The sequence below is a fragment of the Gnatocerus cornutus genome, chromosome 9, assembly GCF_029298725.1.
Source record: "Gnatocerus cornutus isolate USDA-ARS CGAHR chromosome 9, icGnaCorn1.1, whole genome shotgun sequence".
NCBI lineage: Eukaryota > Metazoa > Arthropoda > Insecta > Coleoptera > Tenebrionidae > Gnatocerus > Gnatocerus cornutus.
In genome coordinates, this window is record NC_142241.1 from 4,858,228 (window position 1) to 4,878,710 (window position 20,483).

General features: G+C 41.3%; 1 protein-coding gene across 3 annotated transcripts in view; it reads left to right on the plus strand.

The window, feature by feature from the left end:
• The window catches only part of LOC148168001 (muscle-specific protein 300 kDa-like), a 63,873-nt gene that overhangs the window by 25,479 nt on the left and 17,911 nt on the right, over positions 1-20,483 (plus strand). For all 3 annotated transcript variants that reach the window (XM_088045993.1, XM_088045995.1, XM_088045994.1), the window contains 7 exons: positions 2-3,013; positions 4,687-4,992; positions 5,041-5,192; positions 6,155-6,965; positions 7,013-7,384; positions 7,431-7,691; positions 8,628-20,312. In XM_088045993.1, the coding sequence (XP_087902119.1) occupies positions 2-3,013; positions 4,687-4,992; positions 5,041-5,192; positions 6,155-6,965; positions 7,013-7,384; positions 7,431-7,691; positions 8,628-20,312 (16,599 nt within the window). The remainder of the gene's footprint in view (position 1; positions 3,014-4,686; positions 4,993-5,040; positions 5,193-6,154; positions 6,966-7,012; positions 7,385-7,430; positions 7,692-8,627; positions 20,313-20,483) is intronic.

A 20,483-nucleotide genomic window follows, 5' to 3' on the forward strand; every position in this document is an offset into this window, starting at 1 on the left:
GGTACAATCTCATCTCAGCAACGTAACCGCATCTGTTGCTGATTTTGAAGAAAAGGACAAACACAGAGATGCACTCAAGAGTTGGATCGTGAACCAGAAGACTGTCGTGGCGGACTGGAAGAACAAACCTACTAAACTCCGAGCGGACGCTGCGAAACAAGAACTTAACAGCATGAACGATTTGATGGCAGCTATCGACCAACGAAGGACTCAGTTGATTACTGAGTTTGCTAGCCCGAAGAACGCAACTCTGGAGCGGATGCTGGACGAGCTGGAAAACGACCTGTCAGCGACCATCGCGGCGAAACATGCCAACAACGAAATCATGGACGAATACAGACAAAACGTCCAAGTTATCAACAATTGGTTTGACAATCTGGTTAAAAGAATCGATGCTATCGACAAAGGCTCGGGTTTGAACTGCCAACAAAAACAAGCAGCTATTGTTGAACTCCAAGCCGAGTTTGAAGATCAAGGTCCTAAACGTTTGGACGAAGTGAAACGCATCGCCGGGCAAGTGTTGGAATGCGTCAACAACTTAGATGCTCAACAAGTCGAAGAACAATTAAAATCGATTGATCGTCGCTACAACGATATTGGAAAACGTCTCCAAAGAAAACTCCAAATCCTCGACATGACGCGAAAAGGCATTGATGACACGCGAGGCGAAATTGAGCAAGCGCGCGATTGGGTAAAAGCGCGTCTTATGGAGTTGCAACGACCACCGCCGTTAGGGTATGAAACTCGCAAGGTTGAAGACAAACTTGGTGCTCTGAAAGCCTTGTTAAAAGAAGCGGACAATAAATTAGTACTGAAAGAGACACTCATGAAACGTGTTAGTAACATGACGAATGAGCTCGAACCTCAAGAACAACAACAACTGGAAGCGGCTCTCCGTAATTTAGGAACTGAACAAGAACAGTTGGTGGAAAAAATCAAATCTGAAATTGAGCGTGTGGGTGCTGCGGCAAACACAAGGCGAAACTTGGAACTAAATTTGGAGAAAGCAAAGTCTTGGCTCAAAGCGAAGAACGCAGAGATTCGCAAGCTTAGTGGATACTTACCGCTGAAGGCGCTTCAAGTTGAAGATGAGATTTCTCAGCACAGAATTTACGAAGCCGAGATTAAAGAATTCAGCGACGGTGATTTGAACGATTTGCTCAAGTTGGGTAGCAGCGTCCTCAAAGAGTGTGATGATAAAGATCGGGAACGCCTTCAAGCTCTATTAGATGAAGTCAAGGAAGAGTACGATACGTTAACAGGAGAGTCGCAACAGAAGATTAGTGCGTTGAGTGATCTCTTGCAAGGTCGCCGCCAATTCGAGAACGACATCGACAAATGTGCGAATTGGCTCAAAGAAGCAGAAGTGGCCACAGCGTCGGACATCCGCGCGCCCAATATTCAAGTTCTTGAAGAACAGCTTGCGAAATACGAAACTCTCGGTAATGAAGCGCGACGAGTTCAAGGCGATATTGATAAGATCTTCGAACAAGCTAAAGCGATCAATCCTACGATCAGCGAAGCGGACAAACTTATCTTAAACGAGCTTTTGACTAATATGAAAGACCGCCATGGACGCATCTCTGCCTTGATTCAAGACAGAACCAACGCTTTGAAACAGAACATCCAGCAACTCAAGGATGCGCAATCCAGAATTCAAGAAAGCGTCCAGTTTGTGAACGAGATCCAAGGACAGTTGAAAGAATTAAACAAACCCATTGGAAATAAAGTCGAGGATGTTCAAAACGTTCTTTCTTCCTATGAGCGCATTTTGGCAGATCTGAAAGCGAATAAAGCCAAATTGGGTAACGTCCCATCGTCACACTCCGGAGATCTCCAGAACGTGCTCGCCACTCAAGACGAGTTAATCAAATCTATTGAAGACCAAATCGCGCGCCTCCGTCAACTGTTGCTTCTTCGCGAACAATATCTGGCTCTTATTACAGAAATTATGACGTTTATCACCAAGTACACTGAAATCGTCCGCGACATCGAGCGTTCCGGTGGCACACCTGAAGAAAAAATCAAGAAATACGACGATGCTATTGTTAAAATACAAGAGTGTGAAGCTATGTTGGCATCCGCCGCCGATAAAGGTCAACAGATCGCGGTGGATTGTTCAGTCCAAGACCGTAACAGCATCACTGAGCAAATCCAGTCGCTGAAACAATCGTTGCATAATCTTAGACGTGCTGTTGAGAAACAACGACAAGAACACGAGAACACCGCTGCTGAACACAGGAAGTTAGCTGCAGAACTCGAGGAAATCTTAGACTGGTTACATGCTAATGAAGGTCTAGTTCGCTCGAGACCTCTGTTAAGTCGCGATGTGAAAAGCGTGGAAAAGGAACTAAACAATCATCATCAACTTACCCAGAATGTAAACGGATATTTGAGTAAAATCAAAAAAATCCAAGAGGCGACAAGACACGATGATAGCATGCCCGGGTCTCTCCTGGAACAGCTCTCGGAAGCGAACTCACTCCTGACGTCGCTTCCTCGTGAACTTGAAGACCGCGAAAAGTACTTAGATAACAACAAACAATTGAGAGAAGAGTACGCTAAACTTAAGGAGAAACTCAGCGAATGGGTGAAGGAAGCGGAAATTCGATTATCGAGTCATAAAGATGGTGTCGATTTCGAAAATATTCTCACGGACTTGGAAGAACACAAAATTTTCTTTAGTACTGAATCAAACATGAAGGAGTTGGTCTCTCAAAATATACAACAAGCTGCGGATAAGATTTGGCCTAGTTTGACACCTTACGAACAAGAAGAGTTGAGTAGAGAGCAACAACATCACACTCAATTGTTGAAAAATACGCTGAATTCGGCCAAGTCGCAAAGGGCACAGTTAGAACAAGATGCTGAGATCTGGAAGGACTACTGCCAGATTTTCGATAAAGTCAAGGCTGTTATTGGGCGGACGAAGTTCACAGATGAGCCAGTTACCACTTTGGCGGGACTGCATTTCAACATCCAGAAGATTTCTCACGCTTTGAATGATGTCCAGGTGAGCATTTTTTGTTTTTTTTTTTACTTGTCATTGCATTAAAATCACCAGAGGTACAAGTTTTATTAACAAGAAAAAAATTGGATTTTATAGATCAATTGAAAGATCCATTTTTTCTTCATGTTAAAATGGAGAATGGGAGTGACTTTTGATTAACAGGGCAATAAGAATTATTTCATTGGCGCGGCTTGTTTTTATCAAAATAGTTTTTATAACAAAAAACGGACAAAACAACCGCTGGTTTCATGCATAACTTTTCATTGGCTGAATTTCCGAGGGTTGGACAAAAAAGAATCAATTCATTGGCTTTTATTGATAACTACAGTTCGGACAAAAACTGCGTCATCGCGGTCTTGCTCCGCCTAATGATAATAGGAACAATAAATTGATAATACATAAAATATAATAATATTAATAGTTTGATAAGATAGTGGACCCTTCAAACGTATTTTGAAGTAATTCCTTATTTTTCTTTTGCACTTCATTTGGGCGGAACTGACTTAATAAAGATAATATAAAATTTTGCTTACCCACCGTGAAATTAATTTAAGAATGAACCGAACTCGCTAATATGAACCACATTTCCCTACCAGATTTCATTCATCACTTTTGTTGTGACCTTCAATTTTGCTATCACTAATTTAGATCTATGATCCACAAAAAATAATTATTTTTATCAGAAAGAATCTCCAACAATGCTTTCATGGTTCGCGTAAAAATAGAAATATAGAAATAAAACACACTTAAGACAGTTGGAACATTTAAAATTATCGCAGTTGAACCAATTTTATTTATAATACATTGCATTACGACAGGAAATGAGATAATTTCTGTTTTTGTGTTGCTTTCTCAGTATGTGAGCTGATAATGTCAGGTGTTTACAGAAATAAACCTAAATAAATCTGATATTACAGAAGAATTTCACTTATCTGGTGCCAACATTTTATGAGTACCAATTTGTTTTGGAATTTCTAACCTTATGCTTTCTCATTTGGCAACCTCAGAACTTAAAAGTCAAGGAACCTAAATGCCTAAAAACATTAAATAGAGAATTGGGATCTCAGAATTGCAACCGAAAAGAATAAAAGCTTAAAAATTGGGAACCGGCGGAATAATGGAAATTTGAAATTTGTGGAGTAAACTCGTTTTTAGGCAACCAAGAATTTATGGTAAACAGCAATGATGCCGTTCTATTTTTAAACTCGTGATATCATGCGACTTACATCACTGATATAAGAATATGTGCATTTCATATTATGTGTAATATTCTCAAGGACACTTTCCCGCTAAAATCTCCTTAATATTATGCGCGAATTATCGCGAGAATGCTCGCGAGTTTACCAAATTCCATCAGTGTCGCTCGTCACGTTTCGTCGAAACCGGCCAAGATAATCAAAAAGATTTTTAATCAAGATTATCTCAAATCGTTGATTTGTTGATTTTAGATTTTTTTTAATATTGTGTTAACCGTGTGGTGAGGGTAAACAGAGGAGATAAGGTAAACTGTTTGCGATTTCTATTAAGTAACTCGATCGTCGATAGTACACTGGTCGGAAATAATTCGAAACAAAAAAAATAAATAAGCTGTCAAGATAACGCGGGTGGAGTCGCGCATTTGTGGAATCTAATATTGTGGTCTTTCGCTTGTACTTATCATATTACTTTTCCCGCAGAACCAACAACTGGAACTGGACTTGCTCCTCGAACGCGCCAACGAAATAATAAAACAAGCAGACGAGCGGAACAGAACCAAAACTCAAAACCAGACCAGCGAAGTATCATCAGAATGGACTTCTTTAGTTAGTAATCTCGAAAATCGCAGAGACACCTTGACCAAGTTGGCGCAGATTTGGGAGAATTTCGAAGGACGTTGGCAACATTTCGAGAGTCTCCTCTCAGGAATCGAAGAACGGACAAAACATGTCGATAACATTGTTAGAAACAAAGAACATGTGATTGCCACAAATAATAGCATTTTGGTAAGTTATTACGGTTTTATTGTGCATTGTTCTCAAGGTGATTTACAGGAACTGCAGTCGGAAGCAGAGTCCTTGAACAAGTTCAAAAACGAAGTTCTAGAACTGTCCGAAAACGTTCTCTTGTTCCTGAAAGAGTGCTCTAATACCTCAGCTACAGCGCTCAAAGAAAAACTGAAGCAGTTGCAGCAGAGTTACCAGAGGTGAGGATTTCAATGATAATTTTAGCACACATTCATCGCTCATGAATCACTAGTTTCGCATAAATTCATGTAAATCGAATATCACATGTGCTTTAACCTTAAACTAAAAACTTTACGATGGAGCAGGACCGGCTTCAGACAGCATGCAAAGTAAATTCGCCTATAGCGTATCCAACCTAAAATCGACATTACTTAATCGAAACTAAACATTCAATTTGTTTCCGAGAGAATTAAAAATACCTCTCTTTGGAAATAATGTCTTTAAAAATATTGTTCGCAGCGAATACCCGCCGCCGCTCCTGCAATAAACAATCAGTGTTGTCTTCCCGTTCTATCTTTAAACTTGACTCCGCTCCAAGTAGGTTTTCACGCGTAAATCCTCTTATTATTTTATTTTTTTATTGCTTCGTAAACGGTTTTAATGGTTCGATTTGAAGAAGAGGTCTATTTTTACCGCGGAATCGATTTGTAGAAAAAAACCAGCTTTCACTCATCTGGCTCCGAAATTAGATGCACGACTAAATTCAAATTGATCGACTCTATCAATGCGCTCGCATGATTTTTTCTCTGCTGCCGCTCCCCAAAAAGCCCACGTTTTTCTTCAAACGAGGTCCTGGTGCATGCGCGTCGCGGCGCCGACGTCTCCTCAATTCAAATTTACACAACGTACGATAAAGTCGAACTGGATGGCTGGATAGTCCCTCCGCTCGGGTATTTTCTCTGCCTGGTACCGCATCTGACGCACGTCATTTCTAAACACCCTAACGGAATATTAAGTAGAAAATTGAGGGTAGTTTGAGTGTCTTTGGTGTTTTTGTGAGCCGGAATTTTGAGGTAAAGCACTATTCTTAACATCGTATCCGCGCGTTATTTTGGCTCACCGAAAATGTACCAGGTCGGAGATTAAAAATAGTTTGGTGCAAAAATAAACGCTTAAAACACGTTTCACGTTGTTGTTGCAGGCTTCTGGACAGTTTGGACGAGAAAAGAAAGAAGACCGACGACGACCTCAGGGAGATTATTGAAGCTCTGAACAGTGTCGCGAAGGAGAAAACCGAACTAAACAAACTCAAGCTTGAAGTTGAAAACTTCTACGTCTTCAGCGCCGATCTTGAGAAGACCGAACAGAGTTTGAAGCAGCTCCGAAGTCGCGTCGATTCTCGTTGCAGACAAGCCAAAGACTTATCTTCGAGACTCAAAGAGAAGTATAACAAAGCCCAACAGTTGGTTCCTTCCGACGTCGCACAGGAACTCAACCAATTGGAGCTTTTGACTGAAGCAATCACCAGTGCCATGGAGGAGAAAGATCGAGAATTCAAGAAAGCACGCACCATTAGAACTGATTATCTCAACGATGTTGACGAAGTGCAAAGTTGGATCAAAGATGCGGAACTTAAAGTGCAAGATCGTTCCATTGAACCGCAACTGTTGCATCAACATCTCCAACAAATCCAATCGGAGATCGGAACAATCACCGATCGCCTGGAAAAGTTGATCAAGAATGGTAAAGTAATCATCGAGAAGACCAAAGACGAAGAAGAGAAACGCGTGGTGGAATCAACCATGAATGAATTAGCCGATCAGTTGCAACAGGTGCGATCGTGGTTAGAAGAAAAGAGGCAACAAGTCGGGGAAACTCTCGACGCTTGGCAACGCTTCCTTAGCCTTTACCAGACGGTGATGCTGTGGGTGCAAGAAAAACGGGCCTTCCTCTCAGAACCTTTGTACATCACAACACTCACAGAAGCACGCCAGAAACTCCACGACTATTCTGTAAGTACTCAAATTTCCACATTCCCGTCTCATCTTTTTTGTTAAAGAACGCCGTGAAGAGTTGCAAGACTGCTACCAAGAATCTGAGTGAAATGGCCAAAGAACTTGAACACATCGGAAGCGTGACAAGTGTAGGAGACCTTCCAGCCAAAATGGAGGAAGCTGAAGAAGCCAAAACCGAAGTCGAAGGATCCATCCTCGAACGCAACGCCCTCCTTCAAGAAACATCCGAGGAGTGGGAACAATGCGAGAAGAAGATGAAGGACGTTCGTGGATGGATCGAAAAGACAACTGCAGCTCTGGAGTCTCAACAGAACAAGAAGAAACCGTTACGCGACCAACATGCCCTATGCGAGAAGTTGTTGGCCGACAGCCAAATCCAAAAAACCAAGATTTCGCTTTCTGTTGAGAAGCTTCAGGTATTTTCATGTAAACTTGTTATGAGTTTCTGACGTCTTTTTACAGCTACATTTCCGTTCCGGCGTCGGTGGCGACGCCCGCGTGACTCAATCGGCCCAAGAGCTCCTCAAAGAGCTCGACGACCTTAACCGGACAATCCGAGATCAGAGTGGTAAGCTCGAAGAAGCGATCGCTCAAGTTGAGCAGTACCAAGTCGAGGTGCAGCAATTGCGTCAACAAATCGTTCAAGTCGAGCAGCAGCTGAGGACGGCGATGGCTCCGACGCATTTACCTCATGATCGTGACCAAGCTGTCCGAGAACAACAGGTACGTTTTGGTGTGTTTATTAATGATATTGGATGGAAGTGGCATGTATTGTGACGTCACCAACACCATAAAGAGCAGAGGTGTATTCTTGTGACTAAGACTAACATTGCCACCTTCATCTTAAATCGCTCAAGCCGCACCGCAGCCGTAGTGAAGCCAAAAAAAAATTGTATCGTGATGACGTTTGAAGAGAACTCCCAACCAATTCCTGACGTTGGCAAAATTGTTTGGAAACATTTTGATGAATTATTAAAAGGGCGCTGCAGAGGTGATTGATGCGCCATCAAGGTGTTTCCGCTCCCCTCTCCTCGAGGCAGCTGGGGATTGTGTTTGTTTTGGTTTCGGGCTCTTTTCTATTGGTTTGATTATGCTTCATTTACTGCTTTTACCGCTTCTTTACCATCTGCTTGGTTAATAGCTTGAGTTTCACCACCATTTTGTTAATTTGTATATTTTGTGTTCACTCTCTTTCTCATGCCTCACGGTTGTTGGGATCACTCATTTCTTAGCGCCACCACTGTCGCTTGTTCACTTGTTTATCTGGGATGAGCCAGAAAGCGAACACAATCTTAAGTTATGTTTACTTGTTTCTCACGGAGCGTTTTTGTTTTGTTCTTTTTGTCATTATTGCTGCACTCCTTTCTGCTCCTCGAGTGTAGGCGTGCAGAGATCGTGCGCGTGCCTTGCAGAACAAGTTAACAGCTCGAAATGAGCGCATCAAGCTCATTCTGCAACGGGGCGCCCCGGACTCGGAACCGCTTGACACTTAACCAAACCGATCTTTCCCTCCCCGATCACGACCTCCACCACCCGATCTTGACCTCAAACACCTAAAACGACGTGCGTTTCAGCCACCATCTTGCATCGCGCGATACTCTCTATTCACTCCATGTGAAACGCGTTTACTGATTTCTTGCATTCTTGCTGCGTAAACAGGCGCGGATTGAGGCCTTCCGGCAAAGGATCGATGTTCTCACCGGCAAGATCCAACGCGTGGATCCCTATTTCGTCCAATCCACTTCCCTTCTCGGGATTACGTACGCGGACATTGCCGCCGGACGGTCCAAATCGCAGGAACGCCGATCCGAATCACGCGAAAAAATGGAAAAGCAAGTTGTTGAGACGAAAATTGAAACGGTCGTAAAACCGGAAGTTCAAAACAAACCACCGAGGAAAAGTCGCTCACCGAGAAGACGCGATGACAGGCCCAAACCGGAACCCCAAGTGCCCAAAGAACCCAAAGTGGAGGAAGAGAGGGTGTATCTGAAACCTGAAGTGGTACATCCACGAGCACGATCTCCAAGTCCAATGTGGGAACCAGGCTCCAGCACCTATGCAGATGTTCTACGAGGTCAATACAGTATCAACGAGCCTGAACAAACAATAGCTTGTGAAGAAGTTGAAATCATACCACCAGTTGAAGTGAAGACAGTGGTAACAAAAACAGAACCGGAGCCTGAGATTGTAGCGGTACAACCGCAGTACAACTTCGTGCATCCACAACAGACTTGGAGTCAGTACACGCAGCCTCATTACCAGTACCCCATTCCTACAGATCAAACCTTTTATCCTCACCAACAAGGAATCTTTGACTACATTCAACCGATTCCAGACATGGTAAATTTTATAGCTTCTGGACAACAGTTGATGGGTTCCGGTTTAGGCACCTATTTGTACCAAGACCAATACAACCAGTCTTATCAACCCACGGTGATAACTCAAGTTCCCCATTATGAAAACTACCAACAAACAACACCACAAGCTATCGAGACACCTCCAACTCCTCCTCCTGCACGGAAGGAGGAGGTTGATTCAGCTCCGAAACCCGAAGTTGAAGAAACTCCAAAGCTTGATTCCGGTAGCCAATTTTCCTACGCCCAAATTTTGTCTCAAGGACTTGGTCCAAAGCCTCTCCAGCCATCCAGTGTAGCGGCAACGACTATCAATCGACCTCCCCGACGTAAATCTCCAGTGCATGGACGCGAATCCAAGCAAAAGGACGAAACGAAGTCGACGGAGTCGCAAAATCGTCAAAAGGAGTATCCTCCAGATGTTGGTAGACAACATAAAAAGACACAAAAGAAACGATACGGACGCCTCGAAACTAAAGAAGTTCCATCAGATGGTCATCATGGAGAGCTCGTCGATGTGACGAGTGGTGACGATGCTGATGAATCTCCTAACGTACAAGACTTAAAAACATTTAGTGATGTAAGTAGTTATAGTGTTCCCCAAAATACAGATGAGAAATCGGACCACGAAACTCAAATCAGCCAAAAGAACAAGTCGCATGTAAAACAAATTACGGTTGTCAAAACAACCACGAAAACCATTTTTGAAGACGTGAAACCACCACAGAAGATCATTGCAGAGACTAAAGTCAAAACTGTTACCGAATTACCAGACGAAGAGAAAAAATCCAAACCTAAAAAGAAGAAAGGTGGCAAACCTGAAGAACTCAACAAAGAAAACGTCGCAACTGACGAGAAAATGGAAAGGACTGAAGCTCCGAAGAAGCGAAGACCTCTCATGAAGTCCGATACAGTCATCGAGATGACTGACGTCGTTGAAGAACCAGTCAAACCAAAGAAGAAATCTAAGTCGAAATCTAGTCCAGAACAGCCACTTAGTGAAAACACTAGTCCTGAAGAAACACAAAGCGGCGAAGAGGCCGCTAAAAAGTCAAAGAAAAAGTCGAAGAAATCTAAGTCAAAATCTGAGCCTCCTACAGTCGAAGAAACTGCAGAGATACAAGAAACAGTTGAAATTATTGAAACCCAGTCTCCTGTTGTTGAGACTGAAACTTCGGTGAAAACACTTGAGCGTGTTGAAGAAACTGAAACTCTCCAAGGAGATGACGTAGGGAAGGAAACCAAGTCAAAAAAGAAACGAATGAAGTCAAAACAAAATGAAGAATCTACAACGACAGAAAATTTCATTACAGTGGAGAAAACAGTGTCCGAAGATATTCCGAAAAAATCTAAGAAATCTAAAGCCAAACCTGCGCCAGAGCCTCAAGAGGAAGTGTTTAAAGACGTAGTCACAACTTTTATTGAAACCGAAAAATCTGAAGTATTGGATGACTCTAAACAAGAAACAGTACCCAAACCCAAGAAGAAATCGAAGAAAAACAAAAAACACTTCGATTCTAAACTACTTGACGAAGAAAAAGAAGGCACGTCTTTGGTGGAAGTACAAGTTACCGAAGACGCGCGAAATTTAACCACTGAAAAAGAAGAAACTCAAATTGTCAGCTCAGTCACTATTGTTGAGAAGAATGTTGAAATATTAGCCACGACGGAGAACCAACCTGCTATTATGCACGAAACAGAGATTGTAGAAACACAAGAAATTGTAGACCCGCAAACACCAAATGAAGAAAGCGTTGTTCTGCAAGAGCCCACATCTGAAGAAGTAAAACCTGAAGAACTAGTGGTGGCTCCACCTGTGCGTAAGAATAAAAAGAAGTCAAAGAAAGTAAAAACTAAAGAAGAACTTCCTAGTGAAATTGTCCCTGAAAAAACCGAAATTGACACTACGGATGGAAACCAAGAATCCACTACTTCTGTGTCTTCTAATGATTTTGTTCAAACTTTTATCAACACTGAAGTAACGCATTCCACTGAACTTGTTTTGAAAGAAACTGAAAGTCAAGACAGCAACCAAACTTTCATAAGCTCTGAAATAACTCATTCTACTCAAGTAGCACCAAAAGAACTTGAAGAATTAGCACCACCTATAGAATCAAAAGAACCAGAAGAAACTCCAACACCAAAAGAGAAAAAAGCAAAGAAAAAGAAGCTGAAGAAAACAGAAGAAGATATCAAAAAGCCAAAATCTGTTAACACAGTTACCACAGTTACTAGTCTTACTAAAACACCTCTTGTTACCGAAACTGTTAGTTTATCACAACCTATGGTTACCTCTCGGGAAAGTAAAACAACTGTCACGCAAGAAGAGCACATAATAAAAACTACTGAAACTGTTAAAGAAGACAGTCTGCAAAAGACAGAATCTGATGTGACGTTAGGTCCAGCTAAGAAGTTTGTTTTTATAACTCACGAAGAAGTTCGAATGAAACCTGTTGTTTCAATAAACATGGAATTTGTTGAAACACCTATAGAAACAATTCATTACATCGAGGAGGTTGCAAAAGACACAACTGAAGCACAGAAAGAAGTTTCTCAGACTGTTGAAACTACTGAGCTTGTGACTCAGTCTGTTCTAGAAGAACCAAAAGAAGATGAACGAGTTATAGAAACAACTTGCTCGCTACCAGAGGAGGTTCTTCAGACTTCTACTATTGCAGTAACTGAAAAAGAGACTGTCGTAACGTCTACATGTACAGAAAAGAGCAACGAAGAGGTGCAAGACCTTCAAACCGAAAATGTAGAAACAGTTACAGCATCTTCTAAAAAAGAAGTAGAAAAGCCAGCTTATAAAGGTTTGCCTATAGATTCGTCTTCAGAACTTTGGATGGACATCTTGGACGAACCTATGGTACTCTCTGATGATGAGGATGAAACAAGTAAACCTCCAAAAACAGAAGGGAATGTAATAAAGGAAGAGAAAGTTGTTGATTTGGTTGAAAAAGAATCACAACCACAAAAGTTAATTGAACTGAAGGAAGAAACTCAGAAGTCTATAGACAAACCAGCATACAAAGGATTACCCATAGACTCATCAAGTGAGCTTTGGATGGACATTTTGGATGAACCGATGGTAATGTCTGAAGATGAAGACGAAGTTCCAAAACCTTCAGAAACAGTAGAGCCCGAGAAAAATAAACCTATAAAGGATCTTTCAGAACGTGAATCTGTAACTAGCATCACCACTGAAAAAGTTAAAACAACCGAAATCACAAGTGAAACACCTGAAACTGAACTTGTATCACCTTCAGAAGAAGATAAACTTCTAACTAAATCCGACTCTGCCATAGAATCACTTTCTGAAACTTGTGTTACTGAAACTGAATTCTCAGAACTTATAGACACCAAATCTTTAGATCTGCCCGAAGATCTAATTCCTGTCGCTAAACAAGATGAAGCGTCTCTGAAAGTTGTGACCAATTCCACGGAAACGCTTCCCACTGAAAAAGTTGTAACAGAAGCAACACCCATCGAAAGTGAAACTCTAATAACTGAGCCACCACGTGATGAAGTTCTTGATATAGAACTGGAGCAAGTGATTTTTGGATCAGTACAACAACGTCCAAGTCAGAAAGCTAAGCAGAAAAAGGAGAAAAAGAAAGCTGCTCCTGAACCAGAAGTGTTCACAACTGAAGAACAAGAGGCTTGTAAGGTCTTCGAAGAGAAGATGAAAAAGAAAAAGAAGAGACAAGGGATTCCTTTGGAATTTTTGCTAGAATCTCAAGCTGCTCCTGAAGTTGTCGATGAGATCAAGTCGCCTCCATTTGACAGTAGTCAAACGTCATTAACACGACTTGAGTCTGTCGATTTTGAAGTTGGTAATTTCGAAGACGTCATGAACGTTGTGTCGGGCAAAGATTACAAGAAAATTCAAAGTGGAACGGTTACTGAGGTTCAACCAAAAGAAGACAGTTTGCCCGTGAATGGTAACCTTGCTGAAGGTTTTGAAACTAAACCGAGTAGTAAAGGTGCGTCTTTAGATGAAACAACGAATGTTCAAGTTGAACTTGCAGGTAAAGAAGAGAAAACAAAGTCGAAAAAGAAATCCAAAAAATCGAAAATACCACAGGAAGTAATTGTGGAAAATAAAGATGACGTGATTATTTCTGTTTGTGAAGGTATGACTGTTAGTGTCGATGAAGACAAAACTACGTCATGGGCAAATATTGTAGGTTCTAAACCACCACCGCCAAAGATCGGTACTGAAGAAGTGAAAACTGTTACTGCAACGACCACTAAAGTTACTCCCATCGTGACAGAATCTCTCCGTGAAAGCTCTCCGCAAGAATCAGACAAAAAATCTAAAAAGAAAAAGCATAAAAGGAAGCAGGTTGAAAGTGATGAACCTTTTGTTGAACAACCACCTGAGGAATCAGAACCTGTTGTTAGTATAGAACTGAAGGAAACACCAGTTGAAATTGAGTTACCACCAGTAGAAGAACCAGAGGAAGATACAACAAAATCTAAGAAGAAGAAGTACAAGAAGAAACAAATTGAATTAACAGAGGAACCAGTTCCGAAACTTGAGGTTGAGGTAGAACACGTAGAGGAAGCACAAGATGCTCCAAAATCAAAAAAGAAGAAGCAGAAAAAGAAGTCAAAAGAGCAACAACCTCAGGAACCAGAACCAGTTGAGACGATAGAAGAAACAAAAGTTGAACAAGTTGAAAATGAGGTACCTGTCGTTACAGAACCAGAACCAGTTGAGACGACAGAGAAAACAAAAGTTGAACAAATTGAAAATGAGGTACCTGTCGTTATAGAACCAGAAGCAGTTGAGATGACAGAGGAAACAAAAGTTGAACAAGTTGAAAATGAGGTACCTGTTGTTACTGAACCAGAACCAGTTGAGACGTCAGAGGAAACAAAAGTTGAACAAGTTGAAAATGAGGTACTTGTTGTTACTGAACCAGAACCAGTCGAGACGACAGAGGAAACAAAAGTTGAACAAGTTGAAAAGGTACCTGTCGTTACTGAACCAAAACCACTTGAAACTAAACTCGAAGAGACGAGATTTGAAGTTGAGGTGGTAGCTCCTGAGGAACCAATGAAACCTAAGAGAAAGAAACATAAGAAGAAACACGTTGCTATCGAAGAACCTCAAGAAGAACCACAACCAGAGGGACCAGTTATAGTGGAGTTAGAACAAGCTCCCGAAGAACCAGAAGATGAGACTTCAAAATCCAAAAAGAAAAAGAAGAAAAATAAGAAGAAAGAGGATGCAGGACAAGACGAACCTATAGTTTTAGTTCAGGAGCTACAAAGTGAAGAAACTAACATAGATAAAAAGAAGCAAAAGCGAGAGAAAGACGCTGAGATTATTGATAACATACTTGAGGAAGCTAAGCCTAAACGAAAGTCGAGTAAAAAAGAGAAAACTGTCTCGTTCGAGGAACATCCACAGATCATTAGCTTTGAAGAGGAAACACCAGTGGACGAAACGTTGACTTCAACATCTGAAATCACTAAATTATTGGACAGCACATCTGAAAATCTGATAGGTGAAGAGTTTATATTTATTCCAAACGTCATGGCTGATCAATTGGGTGAACTTATGTCGGATAAACAAGAAACAGAGAGATTTATTAACGAACAAAGGAAAACAGAAGAAGAATGGGTGAGATTTGACCAGCCAGAAGAAGAAGAAAATAAAACAGTGTACAAGGGTTTGCCTATTGATAAAACCACCGATATGTGGCTCGATGTGCTGGAAGATACTTCAATCACACTAGACGAAGAAAGTGAAGAATCGAAAAATGATAACACTAAGGAAGAAAAGGTGCAACCTCAAAAAACGGAACCATCGAAAGAACCAGTGGTGGAAAAACCAGCGTACAAAGGTCTTCCTCTAGATCCAAGTAGTGATCTGTGGATTGACATTTTAGACGAACCCATGGTACTCTCAGATGATGACGTTGAACCACCAAAGCTTCCGGAGAAAGTGGAAGAAGAAAAAGAGAAGGAAACAAACATCGAAATTGTGCATGAAAAAGTAGAACCTGTGCCACCACAAGAGAAAGTTGCTTATAAAGGCTTACCAGTGGATGCAAGTACGGATTTGTGGATTGACATGTTGGATGAACCTATAGAATTGTCAGATGAAGAAACTGATATACCTGTGTCCAAAGAAGAAAAACCTGTTGAACATCAAAAGGAAGAAGAACCAGAGAAACTTAAAGTTGAAGAACAGCCTAAATCAGCTTACAAAGGACTACCTCTGGATAGCACAAGTGATCTGTGGATGGACGTCTTGGACGATGAAATGGTTTTTTCAGATGAAGAACCAGTTGAGATTGTAGACACACCCAAAGAAGTGATAACAACTGTTGAAGATGTGAGTCTTCAACTTCCAGAAGTACCAAGTGATGAAATAACTGTTGAAAAGTCTCCAGAACCACTGAAAATCGTCTGTAACTTACCACAAGACCAAAATATTGAATCGATAGTTCATCAGTTAGAATTCGGCCCAGACGAGAAAGTAGAGTCTTCAGTTCTAGAAGCTGATATCATCAAATACGACGTTATCGATCAGAGAAAAGCAGAAACAGATTATTATCTTCAACAGTCTTCTCAATCGCAACTGAATGAAGAAATTGAAGAAACGAACAAACTTTCTTCAGTATTCATCGACGACAATTTAGTGCGTTACGATATTTTATCAATGTTAAAAGCGGAAAGTGAATATTACATCAACACTCAAAACGAAAGTCCAGAAGTTGAGGAAGAGGACAACTCTTTAAAATATTTCTTTTTGGAGTCTCCAAAGTACGATATTGTTCAACTGTTAAATGCCGAAATCGCTTGGTACGAACAGCAAGCAAAGATCGTGGAACCTGAAGTAATCGAAGAACTTCAAGAGGTCACCCCGGAAATTGAGAAACCTAAAGAAACGGACATGCTCTTGGAGTTTATAGCTCAAGAAAAATTTGACACAGAAGTACAACCAGTCGTGATTACTTCAGAACAAATCACGGATTTAGATGAACCGTGGACTGATCTTGACGATCCGGCCTTCAATCTGCCACAAACTCAAGAAAGTGTTATAACTACAGACTTGGATGAACCGTATCTGCAAACAACCGAGGAGCAACCAATTGAAGATGCAACTCTAAACGTGTTTGAGGCGCAATCAGAAGTATGTACACAAGAAAATCAAGCTGTTGTGCAAGATATCTCTTCGGTGGTAACAGAAGAACTGCAGACGATGGAAGCGTTACCAGTTACTGAGAAGGTGGAAGACAAACTACAACCTGAAGCAATAGAAGAAATAGAGATAGTTCTGGAGGAACCCAAATCTGTGGTTATTTCTACGGAGCAACTTGAGCCAGTCGAAGAAACAGTGACTGTCTCCGCGGAACCAAAACCTGTGGAACCAACAAAAGAAGTAGTGACAGTTTCAGTACAACAAAAACCTGTGACCAAAAAGCATCATGAGGTTCCCGATGAAATTCCGGAAGTCTCTTTACTGACTTTAGAAGACGCTGAAGAACTAATCCTTCCAACTAAGGAATCGTTGAGACCATCACAGTTCGAGGCCATTTTGGCTAAAGCGACCGAATTTGTGCCGAAATTAGAACACTCACGCTTGAATCCAAACGCTGCGGAATTTATTCCTGGTGCCGAACACCGAACGCAATTTGTAGAGTTTGAAATAGACTTCAAAGATGAAGAATCTGAGTTTGATGAAAGTTCTACGCAAATGTTGAGTTATGGAGAACGGATTTATAATGACATCGTGGACAATCAGCAGGATTCAGGATTTACTACTTCCGAACCACCGAGTAGCGTGTGGACTGAAGAAGTGACTACGTCTTCTCAAGCAGAAGACACAAAGGAAGATCTAGTGCAGGACCTACCTGAAGAAAAAGAGGAGATTGAGAGTCTTCTTCCTAAGGAACTAGTGAGTGAAGTGACTGAAGTTACTAAAGTTACTGAAGTTACTGAAGATATTCCTGAAAATGAAGAAGTTGCTAAAGAGGAAAGTTTAAAACCGAAGAAATCTCCAAGAAGGCGTAAGAGTAAATCTCCTAAGCCTCCATCAAAAGAAGACGCCGTTGTGGAAGAAACGCCAACACCTCCATCAGCTCCTGCCAACGTTTGGGAAACTCTGATGAAAGGAGATAAAACTTACGCCGAAGTAGTGGCCAGCAAAGTTACTTCTTCCGAATCTGAAGACAATGATAGAGACACAGTGGTACAAAAAACTGAAGTTACTGTGACACCAACCGTGGAAATCACAATAACAGAACCAATCAAATCGAAATATGACGATGATACAGACGAAGACGGATTCAGGGAGTTTGTACCTAGAAGATCACGATCTCGGTCTCACTCTAAACAAAGGGACGTGGAACCTCAACCTCAAACCACAGACGAAGAAAAGAAGTCCAAACGAAAATCAAGAAGACGACACCGCTCACCAAATGAAGAATGTGAAGTTAGTGTAGATCTATCTGAAGAAATTTCTGCAACGGTGGAAGAAGAGAAACCAACTGATGCAGTCAAAAAGTCAAAGAAAAAGAAGAAGACTAAACCTGTTGAGGAAAAAGTGCCAGAGAAAGCGGTTGAAGAAATAGAGGTCACTTTGAGTACCAGTGATGACACTCTTGATGATAATAGTCTAAGAACTTACGCCGATGCTGTGAGTGGTCGAAGTAGAGACCCATCACCTTGCGTTGTTACAAGAGATTTGTCTAAAGAAGAGATCGTAATAAATGTGGTGGAAGAACCCGAAATTCAGAAGCTCACAGAATCTACAGAGATTGACAAGGTAGAGGAAGAAGTGGCTGACATAAAGAAACCGAAAAGAAAATCCAGGAAAAGAGAAAAATCCCCGAAGCCTGTCGACATTGCTGAAACTACCGTTTTCCATGAAAGTGACTTTACTGAATCGTTGGCTGAAACTAATCTAAAAACATACGCCAACATTGTGGCTTCTAGCAGAAGTCGTGAACCGTCACCTGTCGTAGTTACTGCACCAACAGAAGCTCCTAAAAAGCCTGTTCAAATTCAAATACAAGTTCTGGAAACAAACGAGCCCAAACCAGAACCACCTATAATAGACCAAGAAGGTTTTACCACACTGGTACCCAAAAAAGAGCGTCGTAGCAGGTCCAGGTCGCGTTCAACATCTAAAGTTGAACAACAACCTAAAGTTGATAGTCACAGCTTCTTAGAAAATGAACGACAATATGAAACGAATATGAAGAGTTGGGCTTCTGTGGTCAGTACGAAAAGTGATGATAAAAAAGAAAATGTGATGAAGGAACCTGAAGTACCGAGAATTGAAAAGATCGCAATGGAAGAACCTAAGGTTGAAGCTAAATCTAAAAGTAAAAAGAAGGACAAGAAAGAAGAAAAAACAGGAATTTTCGGCGGTATTTTGTCTTCTGTTAAGAGTGTGTTAGGAGGATCGAAAAGTAAAGAAATTGTCACGGAAGAGGAGACACATGAACCTGCAGATCACAAGAAAAAGAAGAAGCATAAGAAAAGCAAGGGTGCAAAACATGATAAAGATGTGGAACCAACTGTGGAGGAGCCAAAGTTGGAAGTTGTGGTTAAAAAAGACGTAGTACTAGAGTTTCAAGCTCCACAAGAACTGAAAGAAGAAACTCTTCAGCAAATTAACACCGAATTGGAACGACCAGTGCTAGAAGAAACAACTGAACTTAAACCTACCGAAAATGTTGCCTCAGACGTTTCTGAAAAGACCCACAATGACACGCCAGACAAAGAAAATGTGCCAGTTGAACCAGAAATTGAAAGTCAAATACAAGAGAGTACTTTTGAGATTACTGATGCAGTAGAACAGAAATCTGACACCGTAGAAGAAAATACCGCGGAAACTGGACACGAAGAGCAAAAACCACAGCCTCAACCACATGAAGAAATTTTTGTTTCTGAAATTGAAGAAGTAACTGTTATTCACGAACCAGAGCAAGAGTTCCTGATTGTTGAGAAACCTATTGAACCTCCAATTGCGAAAGAAATCATCACTGAATTTATTCAACGAGAGCAGTCGTTTGAACCTGAAATACTCAAACCACCAGTTGAAAAACGCAGTGGTTTCTTTGATACTCTCAAGTCTAAAGTAACCAGTTCAAAGTCTGAAGAAAAAGAAGAAAAGGGCAAGAAAAAGAAGCGAAAAGATAAGAAACCTGAGAAATCATCTGAGCCCGAAGATATTGTACCGAAAGATATTAAACCAACAGTGGAAATTGTAGAAGAAAAGAAAGACTCCGACTTTGATATTGCGGTCGCTGAATTTGAAAAAGAAAAGTTGACTGAATTGACTCCTAGCGAAGAAGTCGCGATGATAAAAGAAGAAGAAACGAAGAAAAAGAAGAAAACGAAGAAACAGAAGTCGTCAGAATCAGATGTCGAAGAGAAGCAGAGCATGTTCGATACAATTGTCTCGAAGATCTCTGAAGTTTTTTCTCATAAGAAAACAGACGAAGTTATTTTGTCGCCTGAAGAAGTGTTAGCAATAAACTTGAACCTTGACGGCCCATTCTGGCTTACTAAGCCAATATACGACGACGCAGAAGAGAGTTATTATATCGACCTCGGAAAGAAGAAAGCCGCGGATGAAGACGTTGTTCGAAATAATCTTGATGAGTCTCCAGACAAAGATGGAGATTCTGATAGTTCTAGCGGTCGTGGCTCTCCAAGCCCCGCTCACCAAAATGGAGACATTCACGGTCCTGTTCCTCAAAGTGAATACAGGATGTACTCTTTACCTGGCGGCGTTGGCGGTTGGAAAGATCGCAGCACGTACTTAGAACCCGAACCGGTGACTAAAATAAAAACCGCGGATGAGCATTTACGCGCGGCGAAACGTTTATCTGAAAGTATCGCGGAAGATGTAATTGCGGAATCCTCCCAAAATCCTCCTCTAGGGCCTCCAATGCAGCCAACGATATCAACGGGGGTTGCTGACAGTCCACCAGGAGGTGACAATCAGCTCAAGAAGGTGAAATATTGTGTGTTCTTATAGGGTGTCGTTTTAAGTGCATGACTGCTTATTTGTTTTATTTTTGGTAATAAAAATGTTGTAACATGCATTTTATGGGGGTTAATTTTGCGTGTGTGGTGTCTTTTGGGGGGGGTTCCTGATATGGCTTATTAATTTCGATAGCTGGCT